Source organism: Haemaphysalis longicornis, unplaced genomic scaffold, assembly GCF_048455015.1.
Source record: "Haemaphysalis longicornis isolate Haplotype H1 unplaced genomic scaffold, Haemaphysalis longicornis Haplotype H1 scaffold_5, whole genome shotgun sequence".
Classification (NCBI taxonomy): Eukaryota; Metazoa; Arthropoda; class Arachnida; order Ixodida; family Ixodidae; genus Haemaphysalis; species Haemaphysalis longicornis.
Window position 1 is genome coordinate 40,395,484 of NW_027526385.1, and position 21,526 is coordinate 40,417,009.

Consider the following 21,526-nt stretch of genomic DNA (forward strand, 5'->3'; position numbering starts at 1 on the left):
ACACACCCCACACACAAATCTACAATGGAAACAAAAAAGGAACGTCAAGACAATACATAGGACCACCGGGCTGAACTACAGCCATATTAAAATACAAAAAAAACTACACGTAGGGACACGTCAAAATACACAAGCGACTAATATCCCTACAATACTAAATACACTCGCAATGTAACCACTTAGGCCGTTACCCAAACAACAGAAAAAAGAACGCAAGAAAACCCTCAGTCATGCATCTACAGTCATCGTAAAACCTAAGCAAACAAAAACCTTGGCCTCAAAACTAATTTACAAACATGCATCTATACGGCTCCAAGCCCTGGTCTCCCACTGCCAAAATGGCTATTCCTTCCCGGAACAAAAGAATGCCGTCCCAAACCGCAGCGGACCCCTTCCCGGCAGCCGCAGAGAGCAAATGTCCACGGGTGGGCTTGAAATCAGCCCCACGTTCGGGCGCCAGATGTGGGCCTGCTCTCTACGGCATGCCAAGGAGTGAGGCACACCGCGGTTGCGTGAAAGAAATCTTTACTTACATCCTTGTCCGGGCATACACACGCACACACCAACAACACTCTGCGTCCCGACCCCCAGTCCCCGCACGCGGTTCTTCTTCAACCGCCCGCTCCTCCCCATCGCTGCTTCTGCTCCGTGTCCGCCAGCGCCATCCCTCGGGCGCCGACGTCTCCAAGTCTTGCGGCCCGGTGGCCGCACGGAAGGCGAGGAGGGCGAGGGAAGGGTGCGCATGTCGAGGGGCTCTAGCAACACCCTCTAGGCCAGAATGCGTCGTGCCAAGGCGCTCCCCACAATACATAGCAATCATTAACTGCGAAGAACACCGGCACCTAAATGTCACGAAACAACAAAATGATTCCAATTTCGTGGAATGTCATAAAGATTCTACAGACATGATTGGCTTAGTTGAAATGACAAAATGTATGCCAGGAAAAGCAAGTAAATAAAAGGTCGGCAGCAAGAGAGTCTGCGAGGGATAGCTTTCTGGTTCCTGTATGAATGTTGTTTTGACACAAGCAACATTTCGAGTTCAGTTTTCATGGATAAGCTGAAGGCAAAGTTTTTCATTTGCGTCTTTTCGCTATCCGTTCTACACGAATCCCTAGCCTTGGAAGGAGAGGAAGTAGTTCAAGCAGAAAAACGAGAACAACCTGAGGTAGAGTGCTATGACTACATCGTGGGTAAGCCTTCCATTCACCACGTCTTTCAGGATTTCCAACACAATTAAAAGCGAAATGTGGGCGGCGGGACCTATCTCGGTTTCGTGAACATAGGAATAAACAAGCGCACATGGCTGTTGCATAATTAATGACATTTTGAGAGATGATAGTATTGCTTAGGAACCTTAACGCAGAAGTTTTGGTCTTTGTGCCCATGTATCACCCGGTTCAACTAATTGCCGCCCGGAAAGTTTGTTATAAATAAACTACTGGGATGACTCATACATTTGCACATTATTCAGTGAAAGAAAACCTCAGTCATTGTGGAAGCAGAATGTAACAAATATTAGAAGATTTATTGTTGAGTGTTTAAACAATAGTGAGCCCCTCGTTCGACACCCTCTAGGACTTGAGGTTTGGCCCGATCATACCAACCGTGTTTTGCGTTATAACGGTTTCAGTGGTCAAGTTTTCTCGCTTTAGATGCGGCATGGGCTGCCGGTCGCTCTTTTTTGGTGTCCAGCAGTATCGGCGTCTCATCGCTATCCATCTCATTAAATTATCGTTTGCCGCCTTTCAATAGCTGCACACTATAATTTACAACGCGTGTAAGCGGTGACTGATGCGGTCGAGACGGCTTGCGACAGGTGCGTCGGCGGAGGCATGTGGCAGTTGCAAAGCCTGTGTAGAAGCGGTATCAAAAACTCAACATTTTGTAAGGCTGGACTCCTCCAACCACGATTAGTTTAATGGAAAGCACCAAAGATGTATTTGCATAAAACGAAAGCACCCGGTCGGTCCGACGCACGTCAGTGCTTCACCGCGGATCGATAGCTGGGTGACGAATATTTATTTGCATGCCTCCGAAGAAAGAGCAATGAAAATGTCTTGCACGGTTCAATGCATGCTTGCCAATAAGGCAATGATAATATCTTGTTAGCTGCATAAATAGACGTTTAAATTGACTAAAACGATGGGAGCCAGCTCGAACCATAAAGGGTGGGAAAATGTTGTGAATTGTTTGAGATTGAGTCGTGCAAGGGGCATGGTTAATGGTTTTTGTGATATAAAAACGGTTCTAAAACACTCAGCATCCTTACGAGTATGATAAGCAGAACATACTCGGTTGTTTGTCGCAATGAAATGGGCAGTAGTAGAGCAGGCTTGCAACTTTGGATTTTGTAACTTTGGATTTTATAGGTCTTGTAAGAGCGGATTTTGTAACTTGTTTTTTTTTTGGAGGCGTCATTTTCTGGGCATGAGTGCCATCCAGTGCGGTTCGACAACGGTTATAAAGAAACTTAGAATCAACGTGTTTTGTTCCGTGACACACAAGCATTGGGTATGGTGGATGTAAGATTTGACCGCGGAGGTCAATGTACTATTTGCGCCCCCACGACTCAAGTGCGGAGGCGCCCGCGTAAACAGGCTGGCCGCGCCCAGACTGTGGCAACAAACGCGACTCCCTTTCAGTCTTTGGTGGCGTACCACCCACACGTGGCGCTCTCTGAACACCCCTTGCTCGTGTAAGGTGGAATGCTAGTCTCGCTGTTTCTTGTTTCTTCTTTACGTTTCCTCTACCTTCGCCGAAGGATATATGTTCCGCCCAGCAAGCAGAAGGGGGTCTTTCGCGGTCCATCTTGCTGTAGGTCGGGGGAAGGGTAGGCGACGCCGGTTGGAACGCGGCAAGCATTTTCTAAGCACTACAGTAGGCAAATCTCCCTCAATCTAAAATTCTTCGGCCGAACTTGAAGTGAAGTCGAAACCTTCGACATATCTAACCGGATAGGTCACAGCCTGTGACCTCACATCAATTGCAGCGTGCATGGTGAGCCTGAGACCCAATTAGGTTTAGGTCAAACTTCTGACGTTGAAACCTGATTATTAAGTGCAGAGCACTTTAGGCGCTCGCCTTGTCGTCCTAGCTCGCTCGCCCGACCCAAGCATATAGAGCACCAAGGCGGCGTCCCTAGGTAACGCTGTTGTTCGCGGCGTACCCTACAGGCTTCGAAAGCCAAGGAGGCCGCCAGGTGGCCAAAGCGAGTGGACGCGTCTTCACATCGCTCTCGCTTCGAGATCGCCCATGCCCTCAACGAAGCGATTTAGCCACCGAAAACGTGCGACAACATCACCAGCTAACCGTCCGCTATCACCGCATACCAACCAAGGTGAGCTGAGATCATCAAAACTTGCACAACAAGCGGTTTTAACTCGGCCACTTCGGAGCTGCAACCTAAGCCTAACGTTCCTCGCCCCCCCCCCCGTCGAAGACGCGGCCGCCACGCCGTAGCTGCGTTCGTCGCAGCCGCTCGCTTCGGCAGCGGCGCCTGCCGGTTTTGCCAACCACGCGGGCGTTCGCTCGGCGCGACGCACATCGCCTGCACCCAGTACCCTCCGTGATACGCACCACGCCATGGAATACACCGTAGAAGGACAACCAATAGACCCAGCAACCCTAGATGAACCCGGATGGGTTCGCATCCGCCGTCAAGCCAAAACACCGAACCTCCAAAACACCGGCAGTCAGCTACTCTCCAGCAAAGAACCCATGCACAGCACCCCGACCGGCGAGCACGCCCACAAGCGCAGACAACAGCCTAAAAAGAAACCACCTCCGCCTGCAGAACCTCTGCCAGAAGACGACATCAAAATCGTGCTACGACCCCAAGGCGGCCTGGACCTACAAACCGTACCTGCAGCATCCCTTGCAGACCTCGTCCAAAGGCAAGCAAATATCACTCCCAACAATGAGGATCAACTCCGAGTCAACCAGAAATCTAACTTCATTGTGATCAGCACCCCGTCAGAAGCGCGAGCCAAGCAATACCTCCAACTAACGACCCTTCAATATCAAGGAGCAACATACCTCCTCTCCAACCACATCCCCCCACCGTCCAACACTTGTGTTGGTGTCATATTCAATGCCCCAACAGAGGACGATGCAAGCACCATACTCAGAAGCCTAACTGACTACAACCCAGCGCTTCACATACTGAATGCCAAAAGACCTCACAACTCCTCATTGGTGCAAATACTCTTCAACAGAACAACAATACCATACTGGGTACGCTACAGGGCAGCGATCGTACGCTGCTACCCTTTCAAGAGGAAATCCGAAGCCTGCTTTAACTGCTGGCGACCCGGCCACAGACAGGACGTCTGCCCCCACACGCCCCCTACGCCTCGATGCACCAAGTGCGGCTCCACCACACCGACAGAAAACCACCCGTGCTACCCCAACTGCATTCTCTGCGGAGACTCCCACCTCACCGTAGCATCGTGTTGTCCCCGCCGCTTCCAACCACGACGTCCCCACCAACCACCCATCGTCGCCCTAGTCTCCCAGGCTGAGCACCAACCCCAAGCAAGAGAAAACTCCATAAAGAAGCAAGACCCAACCGTGAAGAGTTGACGTACAGAGATGCCCTTCAACATTCACCCGGCCGATCATCTCAAGGCAGAAACACGCAGGTGAGCCCCCAAGGCCTTCCCAAACCCTTACTCAACACGCCTCCGACAACACAACCCCAAACAACTCAAACCAGCGCACACCAAGCACTTATCAGAGAAATACAGGCCCTACGAGCTGAAATTCTAAAGCTGCGGCAAGAAAACGCCCAGCTCAAAGAACAGAATCTCTTATTGAGACAACAACAACAACATTCATCCTCTGAAGAAGAGACATGCAACCAACAATCACCTCACGAACCCTCCGACACAAAATCCCCACCACTCAAACGAAGGGCAACGACAGAGAGTGCTAATTCTGCAGTGTCAATAGATATTGCCCAAGAACTACGAACACAGCGACAAGAATATCTACAACTTCACGACTCAGTCAAAGCAGCACAGGCCGCCATGCAGGAATCTATAACGGCTCTACACAATGAACTACTTACATGCATGAAAGAACTTCTACCACAACGGCTAGCAATGCCAACACCCGACCCATCTGCCAGCACCCCCCTACCAATCGAAATGGAACCAGATGCCGACCTATAAAACACACACTGCCTGGCAATGGAATTGTAGAGGCTATCGCGCCAAACGCCCCGCGCTCCAAACACACCTTTCAACCATTCAAAACCCCCCCACGGTTATAGCACTGCAAGAAACAGGTACTATTGTGAAACTAACAGGATACCAGACCTTTCAAACGCCCGAATACCCCCAAATAGCAACACTCGTACAACGCAATATAAGCGCAGAACATCGGGTCTTTTCAAATATTAATATTCCACATAGCTTCGTCACACTATATCCTCTTCAACCCGACCACACCAAATTACACGTGCTAAATCTATACAGCTCCCCAAAAAACACCCAACACAACTTCAAACACGTTCTCATGGAAGCACTACGAGAAGCAGGCAGTCAACCCCTCCTGGTCATGGGGGATTTCAATGCCCCACACGTGGCATGGGGCTACACGCGAACAACAAAAAAAGGCCGGCTCCTCTGGGAAACAATACAAGAACTACAGCTGACTCTACACAACAAACCGGACATACCCACGCGCATAGGCAACAGCGCACAAAGGGACACAGCACCTGATCTCGTATTTTCCCATTGCCTACATGGCATAACCTGGACACCCACACTAAACACACTTGGCAGTGACCATTACATTCTTGAAACAACCTTCGCGTACAAATCTGCCCTAATAAAAAAACCGGAACAAAAACACATCACTGATTGGGACGGTTTCCGAACCTCGACCCTAAACGTTTCACCGCCATCCAACCAAACGGACGAAGAGCTAGAACGGTGGCTCAACCAAATAATGCAGGCAAAGAAAGAGAACGAAAAGCTTGTTTATCCCGAACTACCAGTTCCCTACGCCGATTCACGCATACAGCATTTGTGGGAGGCGTACCGCAGCATAGAACGCCGGTGGAGAACCCGCAAACACAGAAAGGCCCTCAAAAAACGCTTTGCCCAATTACACAGGGAGATCATAGAACATGCCGCGCAATTAACCCGAGCACAGTGGCACCAAGTATGCGACGAAATGAGGGGAGGACTGTCCATGAAGCGCACCTGGGCCCTCCTGCGCCAACTCATGGACCCCGCAGCTTCTAAATCACGCACTACGCAGCGCATAACCCAACTACTGCATAAGCAGGCCACCACGGGACAACAACTCATGCAGACACTACGAAACATGTACATCCCCTCAGCAGCGAATACCTCCCCACCCGACCCAATATATCGAGGCGACCCAAACCCCACACTAGACACAGAAATCCCAACTGCAGAGGTACATAGCGCAATTTTAAAGCTCCAACGCGGAACAGCTCCTGGCTCCGACAAAATCACCAACAAGATACTAAGACACCTAGACGATCAAGCCCTCGACGCAATCACGACACTCTTCAACCACCACTGGATGGCAGGGACCCTTCCAACCACATGGAAACATTCCAACATCTCGCTAATCCCTAAACCTTCAAAACCAATCGAACTAGAAAACCTCCGTCCAATTTCCCTTACGTCTTGCTTAGGAAAACTTCTCGAGCACATAATACATAACAGAATAACAAGATACCTCGAAGAACAAGACCTCCTCCCACCCAACCTCATAGGGTTTCGCGCAGGGCTATCAACTCAAGACGCACACATTCAAATTTACCACGACATCATTCAAGCTCCTTCCAAAAAAGACAATGCCGCGATCCTCGCCTTAGACCTACACAAGGCCTTTGATCACATCTCCCACGCAGCAATACTACAAGCGATCACATCTCTCAACCTAGGGCAACGCACACACAAGTACGTGCTCACTTTTCTCACTGACAGGACTGCCACACTCAGATTAGGCCCCCTCATTTCTCCAACCTTCCCAATGCCAGCGAGAGGCACTCCTCAAGGCGCTGTCCTCTCACCCCTGCTTTTCAATCTGGCAATGATACCCACTGCACGCAGCCTGGAAAACATACCGGAACTCAGATCTGCAATATACGCAGATGACATTACACTATGGGTACCCCGCGGTAGCGACGCACATATCGAGGAAGTCCTCCAACTGGGAACCACGGCAGTCGCACACACAACACAGCAAGCCGGTCTCACATGCTCGGTGCACAAATCCGAACTCTTAATCCTGCGCCCTCCGCGAACAAAATCCCCCGCCAAACACAACATCCATATATCAATTAATAATCACCCCATTCCGCATGTAAGTAACTTACGCATCCTAGGCCTTACGATTCAAGCAAATAGAAGCACAACCCTCACACAACGCGCCCTTCGAAATCACACTGTACAGACCATCGGACTTATAAAACGAATAACAAACAGACACCATGGAATATCCGAAATGGAACGGCTCAGACTTGTATAATAAGCCGTTTCTGCTACCATCTACCATACGCGAATCTACCGAAAGCCAACAAAAACGACTTGGACGCACTACTCCGCAAAGCCTACAGAGCCGCGCTGCTACTGCCCCCCCACGCCCAGACTGCAAGACTACTCGCCCTGGGTGTCCATAACACCATTGACGAACTTGTCGAGGCCCACAGAACAGCTCAAATAAACAGACTGTCTCAATCCCTCCCGGGACGAAGGATCCTCCAGCAGATTAACCTCAACCCACCAGTACCCCTCGACCCACCTCAGGTCATCCCAAACTACCTACGTCAACTTATCAAGATCAGGCCAATTCCTCGAAACATGCACACAACCTTCCATTCGGCAAGACGACAAGCTAGAGCAAGACACCACAACACCCACTACCCACCCTCGGAGAACACGCTGTACGTGGACGCAGCACAGTATGACTCCAAGGAAGCCTTCACTGCAGTAGTGCTTACCTCACTCACATATGCACCAACCAACTGCATAACAATTTTCACTAACTCCCCGGCGACAGCGCAGGAATCGGCAGTCGCCCTCGCCCTCACACAAACCCCCACCCCCATGAAAATTCTCACGGATTCCCAACAAGCACTTCGCAACTTTGCCAAAGGCACCATATCTAAAGTAGCACTGCAAATCTTGTGGAAGAAGCCCCCCACCCAACCCGTGTCGCTGCTGTGGACCCCGGCCCACACTGGAATAGGTGGTAATGAGGCGGCCCACTATCAAGCTCGAGCACTGACCACCCGAGCAGGCCTCTCTTTTCCGCCTAACAACGGTGTCCCGACGGCTTCTCGGTATGCACTTCTAACATACCGAGAAGTCGCCCAGCACTACCGACTCCTCCGCAGGCACTATCCCCCACCGCACCCGTCACTAAAGCACGCTGCCGCCAACATGTGGCGCATCCTACAAACTCACTGCTTCCCCCACAGAACCACGCTCACACACACGCACCCACACAAGTTTCCAACACCACACTGCCCTCATTGCCACCAACGTGATACCCACTTTCATTCGCTGTGTGAGTGTCCACACGACCCATTTCCCTCCTACCCCACGCCCCACCACTGGGAACAGCCCTTGGGGAGCTCGGACCTGGCGGTTCAGGAAACTCTAACCGCACGGGCCCTTGCGGTCGCCGAAGCCGTATGGGCTTCGGCCATCCCTCCCCCCTAAATCCCAGTTGTAAAATAAAGTGGTTCTCTCTCTCTCTCTCTCTCTCTCTCTCTCTCTCTCTCTCTCTCTCTCTCTCTCTCGAAAGCCAAGTGGTTTAAGCGTTCGAAACTCGTGAACCGCTGGCGCTTGTCATACATCTTCCCGTTGTTCAGCGCAAAGAAAACTATAGGTACATTTTAGGAAAAATATACGTAATTAACCGGCAGCGCCCGCTTTTCTTTAGTTAAGGACGCCCGTTGGGTTGCTTTTTACGATAGTAAACGCAAAATGAGGCAGTGCAACGCCGGCCCGAGGGGGGGGGGGGAGAAAACCACAAAGAGAACAGAACTCCCGCTGGCGCAGTTTCAGGCAGGGGGCGCGCCAGCACCGCGAAGGCGGGAAATTCGGATTGCATGGGGTGGTAGCAGTAAGAGGATAACGGCGGTACAGCCCATTATGGCGAATCACTGCTCTGCACTTCCGACAGCTTTCACACTGGGTAGAACGGGTTTGATTTTTTGGTTTACCTTCCACTGGTGTACTTTCCGTCTGAGTTTTAGCTTTCAGATGCTCTAATATTTTGCACTGCCTGGTGCAAATGGTGTGATTTGTTCCGTGGGTGTAGGGAAAATACTAGTAAAGCGCAAAACAAGCACAACCTGGAGGTCTCAGCTTCCGAAGCGGGAAGGTTTGGTTTCTATCCCCATAGCTTTCAAAGTTACACAAGCATTTTATTGCCTTGAAAACGCGGCCAAACACGCGCAAATGAAAGAAAAAAAGATTTCGATGGGTATTAGTACACCACTAAGTGCGTATAATACCAAAGAATGTATTTTGCTATGGTCGAAAGAAGGGCTATAAATTGTGTAGCTTACTAGTGCTCTGAAGGCGTACATGTTGCTCAGACATGCATAATTACTACACAGCCCTATATGCGGGTAAATAGATTGTAAAAATGCGTCTAATTTTCTTAGGCTGTGCTGGTCGAGACAGCGTTATCTGCTAAAAGGCAAGGAACATCACTGAAGTTGGCATTGAGAATACATAACCTGCTCATTTGCAGTGGCCCAACGTTTGGCTCGTACATTATTCGTTTACTGAGATATACGAGTTGTAGTGGAGGGCTCATGATGAAGCCTTTGAACAGGTTAGCCCTCATGGGGTAGAAGGTTTCGGAAAAATTCACCTCATCGTGCAGTGATTTAAGTATACAGGTTCCTGCTTGCGTGTTTTAGTGCTGTTCGAATTGACAGAAACATATACATCAAAATCTCAACGGAACTCGCTGTACTCTTTTTTTACATTCTTTCGCCTGCATCGTATCATTTAGCATGCGCTGTACTCTGAAGGTGGCTAATCTTGTGCCTACAAAGTGCGACATGCGCAATTTAGGATACGCGTCTTGAACTTTGGGCACAATGAAACCAAAGTGTCTTTTAGCCTGTGCAGATATCTTGCGTGGTATTCAAATATTTTGAGAACTCATGCACAATTTTTTTTTGTCTAGTTGGTTCTGGCTCGGCTGGAAGCGTAGTCGCCAACCGGCTCGCTCTAAGAGGAAACTACACTGTGCTTGTTATCGAAAGCGGAGTTGAGCCAGCGCCTGACCTCTACGTTCCTTTCAACGCTCCATTTTCCGCAAATGAAAGCAACAGCTGGCAGTACTACACAGTGGAGCAGAAGAATGCCTGTCTATCATTCGACGGAAAAGTAAGTCACCAGTCTGCTTTCTGACACCAATTTTTTTTCTTGCAGATTACCATTAATAGGCTTAAATGCAAAACGAAAGTTGAGGCTCACATGCAGTTGTCACCATAGTGAATGCTGTTCGTTACTATGACCATTTTTATGTTTACGGTTGCACAAAATTTACTAAACCCACAATACAGAAAACACGCAAAAACTCCTCTCAATCAAATGACAGGCCAAATTTTGTTATGTTACACTAAACAATAGTAAGTCAACTACTATTTTTAAAATACTTAAAAAGTCGTATAGAAATCTGAACACAGAATGGCAGAACAAAATTGCGGTGATTTGTGCTAGAGGAGTTAAGGTAGGAGCAGGTTTTCTACAGTATTAACATAACAGAGCTATTTTAGGAGAGGGATGACACTTCGATCCGGGCCGCTTTTCTGATGGAGGCGAAAAGCAAAAACGCCCGTGTGTACGAGATTTCGGCGCACGATAAAGATCCCCAGGTGGTCAAAATTAATCCGGAGCACTCCACTACGGCGCGCCTCATCGTCTGTGTTGCGTCGGCGCGTTAAACCCCACAATCAGATCAGATCACTTCGATCCGCGTGCGGAATGAAAACAAGGGGATTGCCGGTTGAGAATTTGGATTTGGCGGTGAAAACATGTCAGGAACTCTGGCTCCCATTGAGACTGCAGTGACTGCCGTGTATCGATGGCTTGCATTGGAGCGGTTGCGCGACAATGTTGCCGAACTACCTGCCACATTTCAATAAAGCTTGGTGATACATTGATTGATTGTAGGGTTTAACGCGCCGACGCAACGCAGGCGATGAGGCGCGCCGTAGTGGAGGGCTCCGGATTAATTTTGACCACCTGGGGATCTTTAACGTGCGCCGAAATCTCGCACACACGGGCGTTTTTGCTTTTCGCCTCCATCAGAAAAGCGGCCGCCGCGGCCGGGAATCGAACCCGCGACCTCGTGCTCAGCAGCGCAACGCCTTAGCCACTGAGCCACCGCGGCGGGTCTTGGTGATACATGATGTTCATGCCGCAGATACTGTAGAAGTTGCCTAAAAATAAAAATAACACGTTAATTAAAGTGAATGAAAAGTGTGCAGTTCACAAACGCTATGCAACTCCAGGACGTAAGAAACAGATTTCGCCCTAGTTTGAGTTGGCAAGCTGAAAGTATACAGCACGAGTATGTAGACAGTATGGAATGTAAAAATTGTGTTAAATAAGGTTAGTGTTCAGTAATCGTTCTACATGATGCTAAAGCAGGGGAAAGAAATGGCACGTATCTGCTTGATACAGTTCAAATGCCGTCAAAAGACGAAAGACTTCGGTCTCCCCTCTAACGTAACGTGCTTTCCCTTCTCTCTCCTCCGCCCGCCGATCGAGCTGTTGCCTCCTCAATGGTTACTCCAATGACGAATTTAGCATTTCAATGCAGTTTTCCCGCGCTTGAATTGCTAGCGCCTCATCAAGAAGTACAGCGTGCAACTATTGCTGCCTTTTTAACGCGTGTTTTAATCTTGTTTTATCGTAAAAAAACAATCCAGCATATATTTCCTACTGAAGGAACGTTGCTTTTGTCAGGTGTGTACCGACATTTGCCTAAGCTAGCCGTGTGTTCATTTGGCACTGCATGGAGTGATCTTGTATGCCCATGCCGCTAATTTTAGTCGTTTAGAGCTGTTACTGATATGCGCATCTCTTCGAACAATTTTTTCAGTTTATTGCAGGTTGATAAAATCGGGTGACAGACAGCCAGACCGAAGGATCAAAATTTTCTTGTTTAGCTATTAGCTAGCACAAGAAAGACTATCGTCCTTAAAACCGGTATAATAATTTAGGACGAGAGCTCCTAATGCATGAGGCCGCACAATAACTAAGTATACGGACATAAATAAATAGAGGTGAATGGCTACTTTAATTAAGAACCGAGAGATAGGAAAGAGGGATGTTAAAAGTTGGAACGGCAGAATCAGGAACAAGAACAAAGTCGTCCAAAGTGCGGGTGCTGACATTACCTACAACGTTCCAGTTATAAGAGTGGTTAAGAGTATTGATCACGCCGTGTTCAGGGTTTGTGTAAGGCTGGCCGGTGCAAGAGGGTGACGTAAACAGGAAAGTGAAGCCACTGGCCTGTAAGGCACTATAGGCCGGAACTTAAAATAACGCCTTCAGAAAAACTCACACCCCTTTCGGACGATGATGCATCTAAGTCAAGCACGTGGACTAACACAATAAGAATGGTATTTCTGAAATCAGCATTTATTTTAGAAGAAAGAACCTATTAAGCAGACAGATAACTTCTCAGAAAACGATGGGACGCATAGAGAAAGGAAAGCGTGACTGCCAAGCTTATTGAAAGAAATCGCGTGGGTGTAACTTCGGAAGTTTATTACTAGGTTATTTTAGCAACTTCTGTTTCTACAAGGCCTTGAAAAATAAACGTTAGAGATGTGATGAAATTTAACATAGGCGGCTAATCAGCTGCGAAAATGTGCGGTGAAAAATGTATGCATTCAGAGACGAAAGTGGCAACGCAACAAACACAGTCGACGACCTCAATGCTCAATTTACTGGTGCCGGGAAACGTCCCGAATAATCAAGCATGTCCGAAAAATTAGGCGTCCGAAAAATCGTTTGTCGACTGTATTGAGACGTGGCAGCAGAGGACCTGTTTACAAAGTCTAAAGAGACAACGTATTCATGGGTACAAGAAAACGGCGACAGAAGATGGCGCTCCAAGGTCTTACGAACAACGCGAGCCAGAACATCTCCGAACATTGTTTTTTCTTCCCGGGAGGGAAGGCGATGTCGTTGCTGATTAAGTGGCTAATCACTGCTTCGTCATTGAGGTCTTTTACAAAGGGACACAAGGCCGTAACACGACCCGGCAGCGAAAGAACCATCCCGTTGGAAACAACGGAACAAGGTCAGGGGCAAGCTGGGTCCAGGGAGTGGTTGGGCGTAGACGTTAACAAGCAGCCGCGTTGTGTGCGGGGATGCGGCGAGAAAGGAGCGGACCAATTTTATAGGTCGCGAGGGTAACCACGCATGTAATGCGGTAAGAGTAGGTGAAAAGGCACAACAGCTTTTCGAGGAGTCGAACGCAGGCATGAAGAGTAAATTGTGAGCAAAAATAACGTAACGTACTGGACTTCTTAATCGCAGTGCCCGTGGATGCGTTGTGAGCATATTGACGGTCGTCCTGTTGAAACCTTCAGTGTGTCTATTGTTCTGAGGACGGCAGGTGATAGCACTGCGTTTTTATTCTGGGACAAGAGCAGAGAATACGGTCAGCTAGATGGGATAAGAAGTAACAGCCGCAATCCGCAAACAGTTGAGAAAAAGTTCTATAATGCACTTATGGTTGCCGGGGGGATGAAAATGGCGACATCCGTGGTAAAGCTGGTGGGAGAAGGTGCAATGGCGTGGGTTTCAAACAAACAGGCGACAGAAATGAACATGTTTCCTGACTAAACAGGACAAATAATTTGGGAAGTCTAAGTTTACCCAAAAGATTGGTTTGGGAAGGACGGCGATTGCTTAAACATGGTTTGCTGTAAGCAAACCTGGCCTCTTGCGGCGTTGCAAGGTCACAGACTGTGCCGTTTTGGCGCACAGATAGGTAGAGGTCAGGCCAGTACGAGCGCTGCACATGTGCTCTTATGCACACATGCATAAGAGCACATCAACTACATGCGCACCGGTGCACGCCGAGATTACCTGCAGTTGGTGCAGCGTGATGGTGGCGGGTATGTCAGAACGGGGCTGTTTCGATAAATCTTGTGAATGCCACCCGCGTTTCGGCAGAATAGGAGGTTATCACGAGGCATAAACGCTCTCTGAGGGGTGTCGGCAGTAGAAACTGAGACATTGGACTATAGACTGAAACGATGGATTAAGGTTGTGGTTACTGCGAACGCGGAGGAATTCCAAAACAGCAAATATGTAGAAAATGCGTCATTAACAGGACAGGCGGGCCCACGGTATAACGAAACAGGCATTCCGGTTCTTTGTACTTTCGCACACACTTGTAGACGATTGGGTAGTCGCATCCATGCACGCGTAAAGCCGAATGACCAAGCCGTCGGGAGAAATCTTGTATTCGGAAAATACAGCACAGTGCATGGTGAGTTCTAACGACAGAAAAAGACCTGCAGTACTAATATGAGTGCACCTTTTATATGGACCATGCAACAGCGGGACATTTATGTTCAGTGATAAAACAGTTGCCTTCTTCAGGTGCACAAAGGTTACTATACACTACCGCTTTGTCGTGGCCGCCTGTTGCTTAAATAATACAGCTCCTACTTAAAGGGGTCCTGATGTGATTTTTGAGCACACTAAATGAGTAAGCGCAATCGTTACGTTGCTGGTCAACGTCATCAGTGCCCAGTACATCTTTTTTTACGTGCAGCGGAAAGCTCCCACTTTCATTGCTAAGTTTGTTCCTGCGTTCCACCCTTTCCTGCGTGTTTTGGGGGTCTGCCATTCCGACTGATGTACATTATCAATTCTCGCATGTGCGGCCCGATGCAGAAATCCTGCTATTGGGCGGCTGTTTTCTCGCACTTCCAGCGAAGACAAGCGTCGTCTGCTCAGCGTCGACGGGTCGCTGTGGCACCTTTCGTTAATTAGCGCTTCCTGCAGCACGATTAACTCTATCGTAGTCGTCTATATTTATCTTTTTTTACTCTATTACCACGCTTTTAGATTAGGCGCGTTGGCTAGGCCGACATGGCGACGAGCCGACGGTGACGCCTACTTCCGAACGACGCCGACGGCAACACGAACTTGCCGGCCGATCGACAGTCCGCGTGGTGTGAGTTCCTCGCTGACCGAACACGCCGACAATACCGATCGGCCGAATGGTCGTCGGCAATTGATCGAGAAGCGAAAACTGCACCCCCACAACATTCGTGCAGTAATAAATGCGGCTCTGTTCTGTTATTTCCTAGAGTGCAATAAAATAGTAAGGTCCATGCAGCCCTTAGAACTCCACACTGAATCGGTGATAGCTTAACTCTGCAGCGGCTTCAAAGGTATTCTATGTTCATCCGTAACTAATGGCGTCACACCGTTTGACCGTCGAGTCGACCAGCGTTAACAAGATTGCCAGAACCAAAAGCTCTGTATGCGATTTGTGTTACGAATTTGCTGTAGTGCATCAAGAAGCCGCTTATCCTCATCTGTCGCGTGGTGTGTGTCTTGCCGAGCCGTAGTTAGTACGTGAGGAAATCGTGGTGGGTGGTTTTTATGCGCAACGTCGCCACGTCATCACCTATCTCGATCTAAAAATGATTGATTGATTGTGGGGTTTAACGCGCCGACGCAACGCAGGCGATGAGGCGCGCCGTAGTGGAGGGCTCCGGATTAATTTTGACCACCTGGGGATCTTTATCGTGCGCCGAAATCTCGTACACACGGGCGTTTTTGCTTTTCGCCTCCATCAGAAAAGCGGCCGCCGCGGCCGGGAATCGAACATGTGACCTCGTGCTCAGCAGCGCAACGCCTTAGCCACTGAGCCACCGCGGCGGGTTCGATCTAAAAATATCGAAACTGCATCTGTTGCTGGTGTGATTGTGGAAACTGTTTCGGTGTAACGGAACCTCTCTAAGGAAATAACACGATTGGCTTTCTTCTACGGCAGTAGTGGTGACAACTTGCATGCGTTCTCGTTTCTTGATGTGAACTACGCTGCAGCCAATGTTGAACGCCACGCCTGCGTGGTGTCTGTCTGTCCCGACGCGGATTGTGCAAACAAGTCTGGCATTTTCTGTCGCGCATACGGCCGCTCCTACAACATTACGCGTTACAAAGTGCATGTTGAAATCTTACAACGCAAGGTATCGTTCCTTACTAATTCGCCTTGCTCTGGATTTTCGGGGTACGAAGGGAGCAGCGATATGGTGTGTTTTCTTTTTTCTAGCGTAAGCAGGCAGGATTACAACGTTATTAGAGTGGCGAGCAAAAAACTGAACGTTCGGCGCAATTGAGACTGGGTATCTTTAAAAAAATAAAGCTGAACTTGCCTTACTCCGACAGGCGGGTGCCTATCAGTATCTGTAAATATGTATTTTTATGCCAATGGGATATAATCGCAAATAAAAAGAAGTATGCACAAGTGATAATATTAGGTGCTGAGTACATCAGGACCGCACAATGTCCGTCCGCGTCCGTGCACATAGCATTTACAACCGCAAAATATCACACAGGTACCGGCATGATTCGAGCCTGTGTCTGGTAGACCAGACAAACTTAGAGTCAGTCGTCTTACCCATTGGGCTACGACCGTGAATTAGTACCAGAGAGTCAAGCGGCTTACTCCCTCGCCTGTAAGGGTGCGGAGTACCTTGGGACCTGGCAATGTCCGTCCGCGTCCATCCGTTCGCACACCACCATCAAGCGAAAATCAAGCGAAATTCAATTCGAGCCGTGAGTTGCAGTTTGATTCAGGGAATAATCAAGGTGCAACTCACGGCTCAAATCGAATGACGGTCGGGGCGCAAATCGAATGTTACTCGGGGCGCAACTTGAACGTCATTTCGAGTCCTCGCACTCTGCACCCTCGCCATCATCCACGAAGGGGAGATGCTGCCATTTTGTTCAGGTAGTCAAATGTGGTGGCACTTTGTTTCTTGACCATTATGGACTGTACGTGGTTGGTTGTAATTATCAGTAAAATTTTAAAAGGTATAAGGGAGGGAGAAAACATTTGAATTGTATGACTGCTGGATTTTGAACCCAGTCATTGTAGAAAGCCGTAAGTGTGTGGCCCCGCGACATCACTACGCATTTTTTATGAATTGCGAAAAATACACATGCGCGCAGCTTTTTGTTATACCTGTTAAGCTTATGGTACGTATATTCCCATCGCTAAAGAAAAAGGCACCACAAAAATGGACTATGCGTGGACGGAGGTCAAACTGATTTGTATTTTTTCTGCAGTGTTGGATTTTCTCAGGAGTGTCGCCAGCTATTAAAGTTGTTTTGGAATAGCTGGATGCATTTCGAAGAAATGAACGAGCAGTTTATCTTCCCTTTACCTTTCTGCATAGTTTGTTTGATGGCCTCTATGAGTAATAAAAATTTATCTATTACAGCTGTGTTTCATAGTGATGGCTGTAGTTTGTTGATTGTACTCTCGTGCTTTTGCAGTGAAGAATGTATGGGGTTTAACGACAGATTGTACGTTTAAGTTTCAACAACGGGGTTTAACATGTGTATTGACACACCTCCAGATTGGCAGCTTCTCTCTCATGATAAACCGTCGTTATTTTAGAGAGTGGGGCACATGTTTGAGCGTCTTACCCTGACCATACCTTAATTAGATTCAACACTGCTTCCCACTTTTGGATTTTTTTATTGTTTCACCAACTGTGACAAGAGTAGGAGAGGCTTCGAACTGTGATTGAAGGTGGTGCAGGTTGAAAAGCTGCAGTAATAATTTCAAACATTTGTATAGTAGGTAAACACGGGTTATGTCACCCCTCCAGAGTGCTATGTCCTTACCTTTCAAGCATGCACTGTTGCTTCTGGTTATACAGCTGCAAGGAGAATTGAAAACAACGATGCGGCATCTCAAAATGGTTTTACTTCAGGCCTTCTGAGTGTCATGTCGGTGCGTTTCAAGCACACTCTGTTGCTTCTGGCTGTTCTGTCACTCTAAAAATTTGAGAAATTTTCTCAACAGGTCGTCATGGTTTTACGTCACTTCTGCAAACTGCTGTGTATCTACTTCGCATAGTTGAACTCTTGCTTACGGCCAGAAAGCTATGGTAAGAAATGAAGGCTCTCATAAAATACGCTAGAATGGGTTTATGCCATGCCTTCTGGCTGTGATGTCGCTGCTTCTCACACACGCATTCTACCTTCTAGCCATGAAGTTGTAGTGAGAACTGAAGACGCTTATGTAGTATGTTAGGATGAATTCATGCCTCACCTTCACGCTTTCAAGTCACTGCTTCTCACGCGCACATTGTTGCTTTTAGCATTCAAGCTACAATAGAAATTGAAAACATTGATGCAGCAAATGAAATTGGATTCATTATGCCTCGCCTTCACGCTTTCAAGTCGCTGCTTCTCAAGCACACATTCTTGCTTTTAGCATTAAAGCTGCAATAGCAATTGAAAACTTTGATGGAGCAAATCAAAATGGATTCAACGTCGGGCTTTCAGGGTGGCACTCCGCTGCTCTTGCCTCGAAAGTGTGGTGAGAATAGAAAATGCTTGTGCAGCAGCCCATGACACCTTGATAAGAGACAGTGAGAATTAAATATTTGTCCCCCTTTTCCAGTTCGGTGCAGTGATTGGTTGCAGCAGTGTACTAAAGAATGGAATTGCTTGCATGCTGATGTCAGGGCATTTTAAAATAAGTCACTTGGATCTCACCTTCGTTTATTGTTGGGCTTGCAGAGTGCCTAGTTGTCTAAAAAGGTGCAGTAAGAATTGAATGCACTTCCGTAGCCGCTCGTCGAAGTTACATACCGTAAGTGGTTCACGTCCCTTTTTGGTGTAGCTATAGGGGAAGATTATTGGTTTCAGGGGAATTATCAGGAAAGAAAATGTTTCCACAAAAGTTTGACATGGCTCCAAAGCAACTACATGTTGTGAATCGAATAGTTTCTGCATGTATGCTATTTCAAAATCCTTATCAGTAATAAAAATATGTTTATCTGATCTCCCGGGCTAGAGCCGCAGCAGTCACTCGCGGCTTCCAGAACTGAGAAAAGGCCCCACCTTTCTTTACGTATTTTTGTCGGCTCATATAAAAATATTTTTCTCTCTACACCACGGCAGCTCGCTCCATTTCAGTGTACAGCCACTGAAAATTTCATCTACCATAACTTGGAAAGTAGAACTTTAGAGGAATGCATTGGCAGGTCACTCACTATTCATTCACTCATTTCAAAACCTGCACCTGTTTCAATGTAAATAAAACAACCTACGACATTCTCCATGTTTCTTTCCTTGGCTTTCTTGAGTGCCTGCCCTTATTTGTGCCTTTATTCAACGAGCACCTCACTTCCCATTCTTATTCGCTACATGCGCAGCGAGGGTCTCTGTTCTGGCAGTCTAGAAGCCATAGTTAGCTTTAGAGGGTTCAGCGCTGGTCGACCGCTCTCGACGTGTCCTAGACGCTTGCGTCGCGGCCCCAGGATTAATAAGAAGGTCCCCTTCAGCCGGAGTAGTCGGAGTGGCGTTGGGTACCACGTCAAGCACAGTAAGCAATTACCTCGACATAACTACCCGAGAATGTGGAGGGGAGCACAGCCCCGCCGGTACAGTAGTGTTCGTCGCACCAGACGCGTATTTTGGAGTTCGTGGGTTCCGATCACACTCGGCGGGCATGTTTTCCTCCACTTTCTTTCATTCTCTCAAAAACGTATACCTGTTTCAATGTAAATAAAATGAACTACGATATTTTACCCTTTGCTTCCTTTGGCTTTCTTGACTGGCCACCCTTGTTCCTGTCTTAATTCAACGAGCCCCTCATTTCCCATTCTGATTCGCGCTACGGTTCTGGTTCAGGTTCCGGTTTGACAAAATCATGTACTGAACCGGTTGGCGAACCGGTTCGGGAGCTTGAACTCGTTTGCGAACCAGTTCGATGAGATGAATTATGACTAAAATTAAAAAAAAAACATTTAGTAGTTTAAAACAACAGTCAAGTCAAAATACGAACAAAAATTAAAAATGCTGCTGTTCCCCAAGGGAAATAGCAAACTTTAAACAATTACGAGATATTCGGAAAACAGATGAAGTGGCGAACATCTACCACCTACTTTCTCACCCAGACTTAATGTTGTCCTAGCGACTATTCATAAAGCCACCGCCAATAGATATGACGGTTGGATATATTTTCTGCCCTTTCCTTTTTGGTTGAAATCGCAATAATCACTATGGAATCGCCCATCACGCTAACCTTGAAGTTCTAAATTTAGGCCTGCGTACTGGCGGGTTCAAATACCAGCGCTTAATACCAATGGCACACATTTTTTATATTTGTAACAAAACAGAAAAATCCTACAACAGGCACATAAATACTACCAAAGAATTAGATTATTTGGCCACCCTGAATAATTTGTTAGCTGTCACCTTATCGAATGGGTTAGCCACACTTTTGTTAAAAGTAAGCTTTAGTTAATCGCTCAGTCACTGCACTATTGCTCTGACCACTGCAATTCCTGTTGCGATAGCTATACCGGGTGTGTGCATTACAATCAGTATGTCATCGTACCGCCTTACCCCCGGATATCGTACCCGCCGCGGTGGCTCAGTGGCTAAGGCGTTGCGCTGCTGAGCACGAGGTCGCGGGTTCGATTCCCGGCCGCTTTTCTGATGGAGGCGAAAAGCAAAAACGCCCGTGTGTGCGAGATTTCGGCGCACGATAAAAATCCCCAGGTGGTCAAAATTAATCCGGAGCCCTCCACTACGGCGCGCCTCATCGCCTGCGTTGCGTCGGCGCGTTAAACACTTCTATCAATCAACCCCCGGATATCGTTCCGTGTGCTACATTGCGCAATCTTGTAACAGATTATGCTGTCACAAAATGAAAGGGAAATTTGGCGCGCGGGGCATGAGATGGGACTTTTTTGGGTAGACGCTCTTTAATTCGTCCACAGCAGTACTCCCCTTTGGCACCAAGTCTGCCAGAACAGAGGCCCTCGCTATGCATATGGCGAATCAGAAATGGGAAATGAGGGACTCGGTGAATTAAGACAGAATAAGGATTGGTAGTCCAGAAAACCTCGCAAAGCAAAGGGGAGAATGCGGTAGGTCATAGAAACAGATGAAGAATTTTTTCAGACATAAAGAAAGTGGTGAAAAAATGCCCTCCTGGTGGGAACCGAACCCACGACCTCCAGAATACGCGTCTGGTGCGATGACCACTACGCTACCGGCGGGGCTGTTTCCCCAGCAGTTTCTCGGGTATTTATGTTAACGTATTTTTTGTTTCCTGCCCTTGGGGGTGGTAGCCAGGCCACTCGGACTACCCAGGGCCACTCGGACTCCCATTCTGATTCGCTACATGCATAGCGAGGACCTCTGTTCTTGCAGTCTTGGTGCCATAGGAAGCTTAAGAGGGTTCAACGCTGGTCGACCACTCTCGACATGTCGTA

The 21,526-nt window shown here is 47.9% G+C and overlaps 1 protein-coding gene across 1 annotated transcript in view; it reads left to right on the plus strand.

The window, feature by feature from the left end:
• The first annotated feature begins 1,024 nt into the window (after positions 1-1,024).
• The window catches only part of LOC144138090 (4-pyridoxate dehydrogenase-like), a 156,844-nt gene continuing 136,342 nt past the window's right edge, over positions 1,025-21,526 (plus strand). Inside the window, exons 1-2 of the mRNA XM_077670182.1 lie at positions 1,025-1,193; positions 10,198-10,400. Coding sequence (XP_077526308.1) covers positions 1,052-1,193; positions 10,198-10,400 — 345 coding nt within the window. The 5' untranslated portion in view covers positions 1,025-1,051. The remainder of the gene's footprint in view (positions 1,194-10,197; positions 10,401-21,526) is intronic.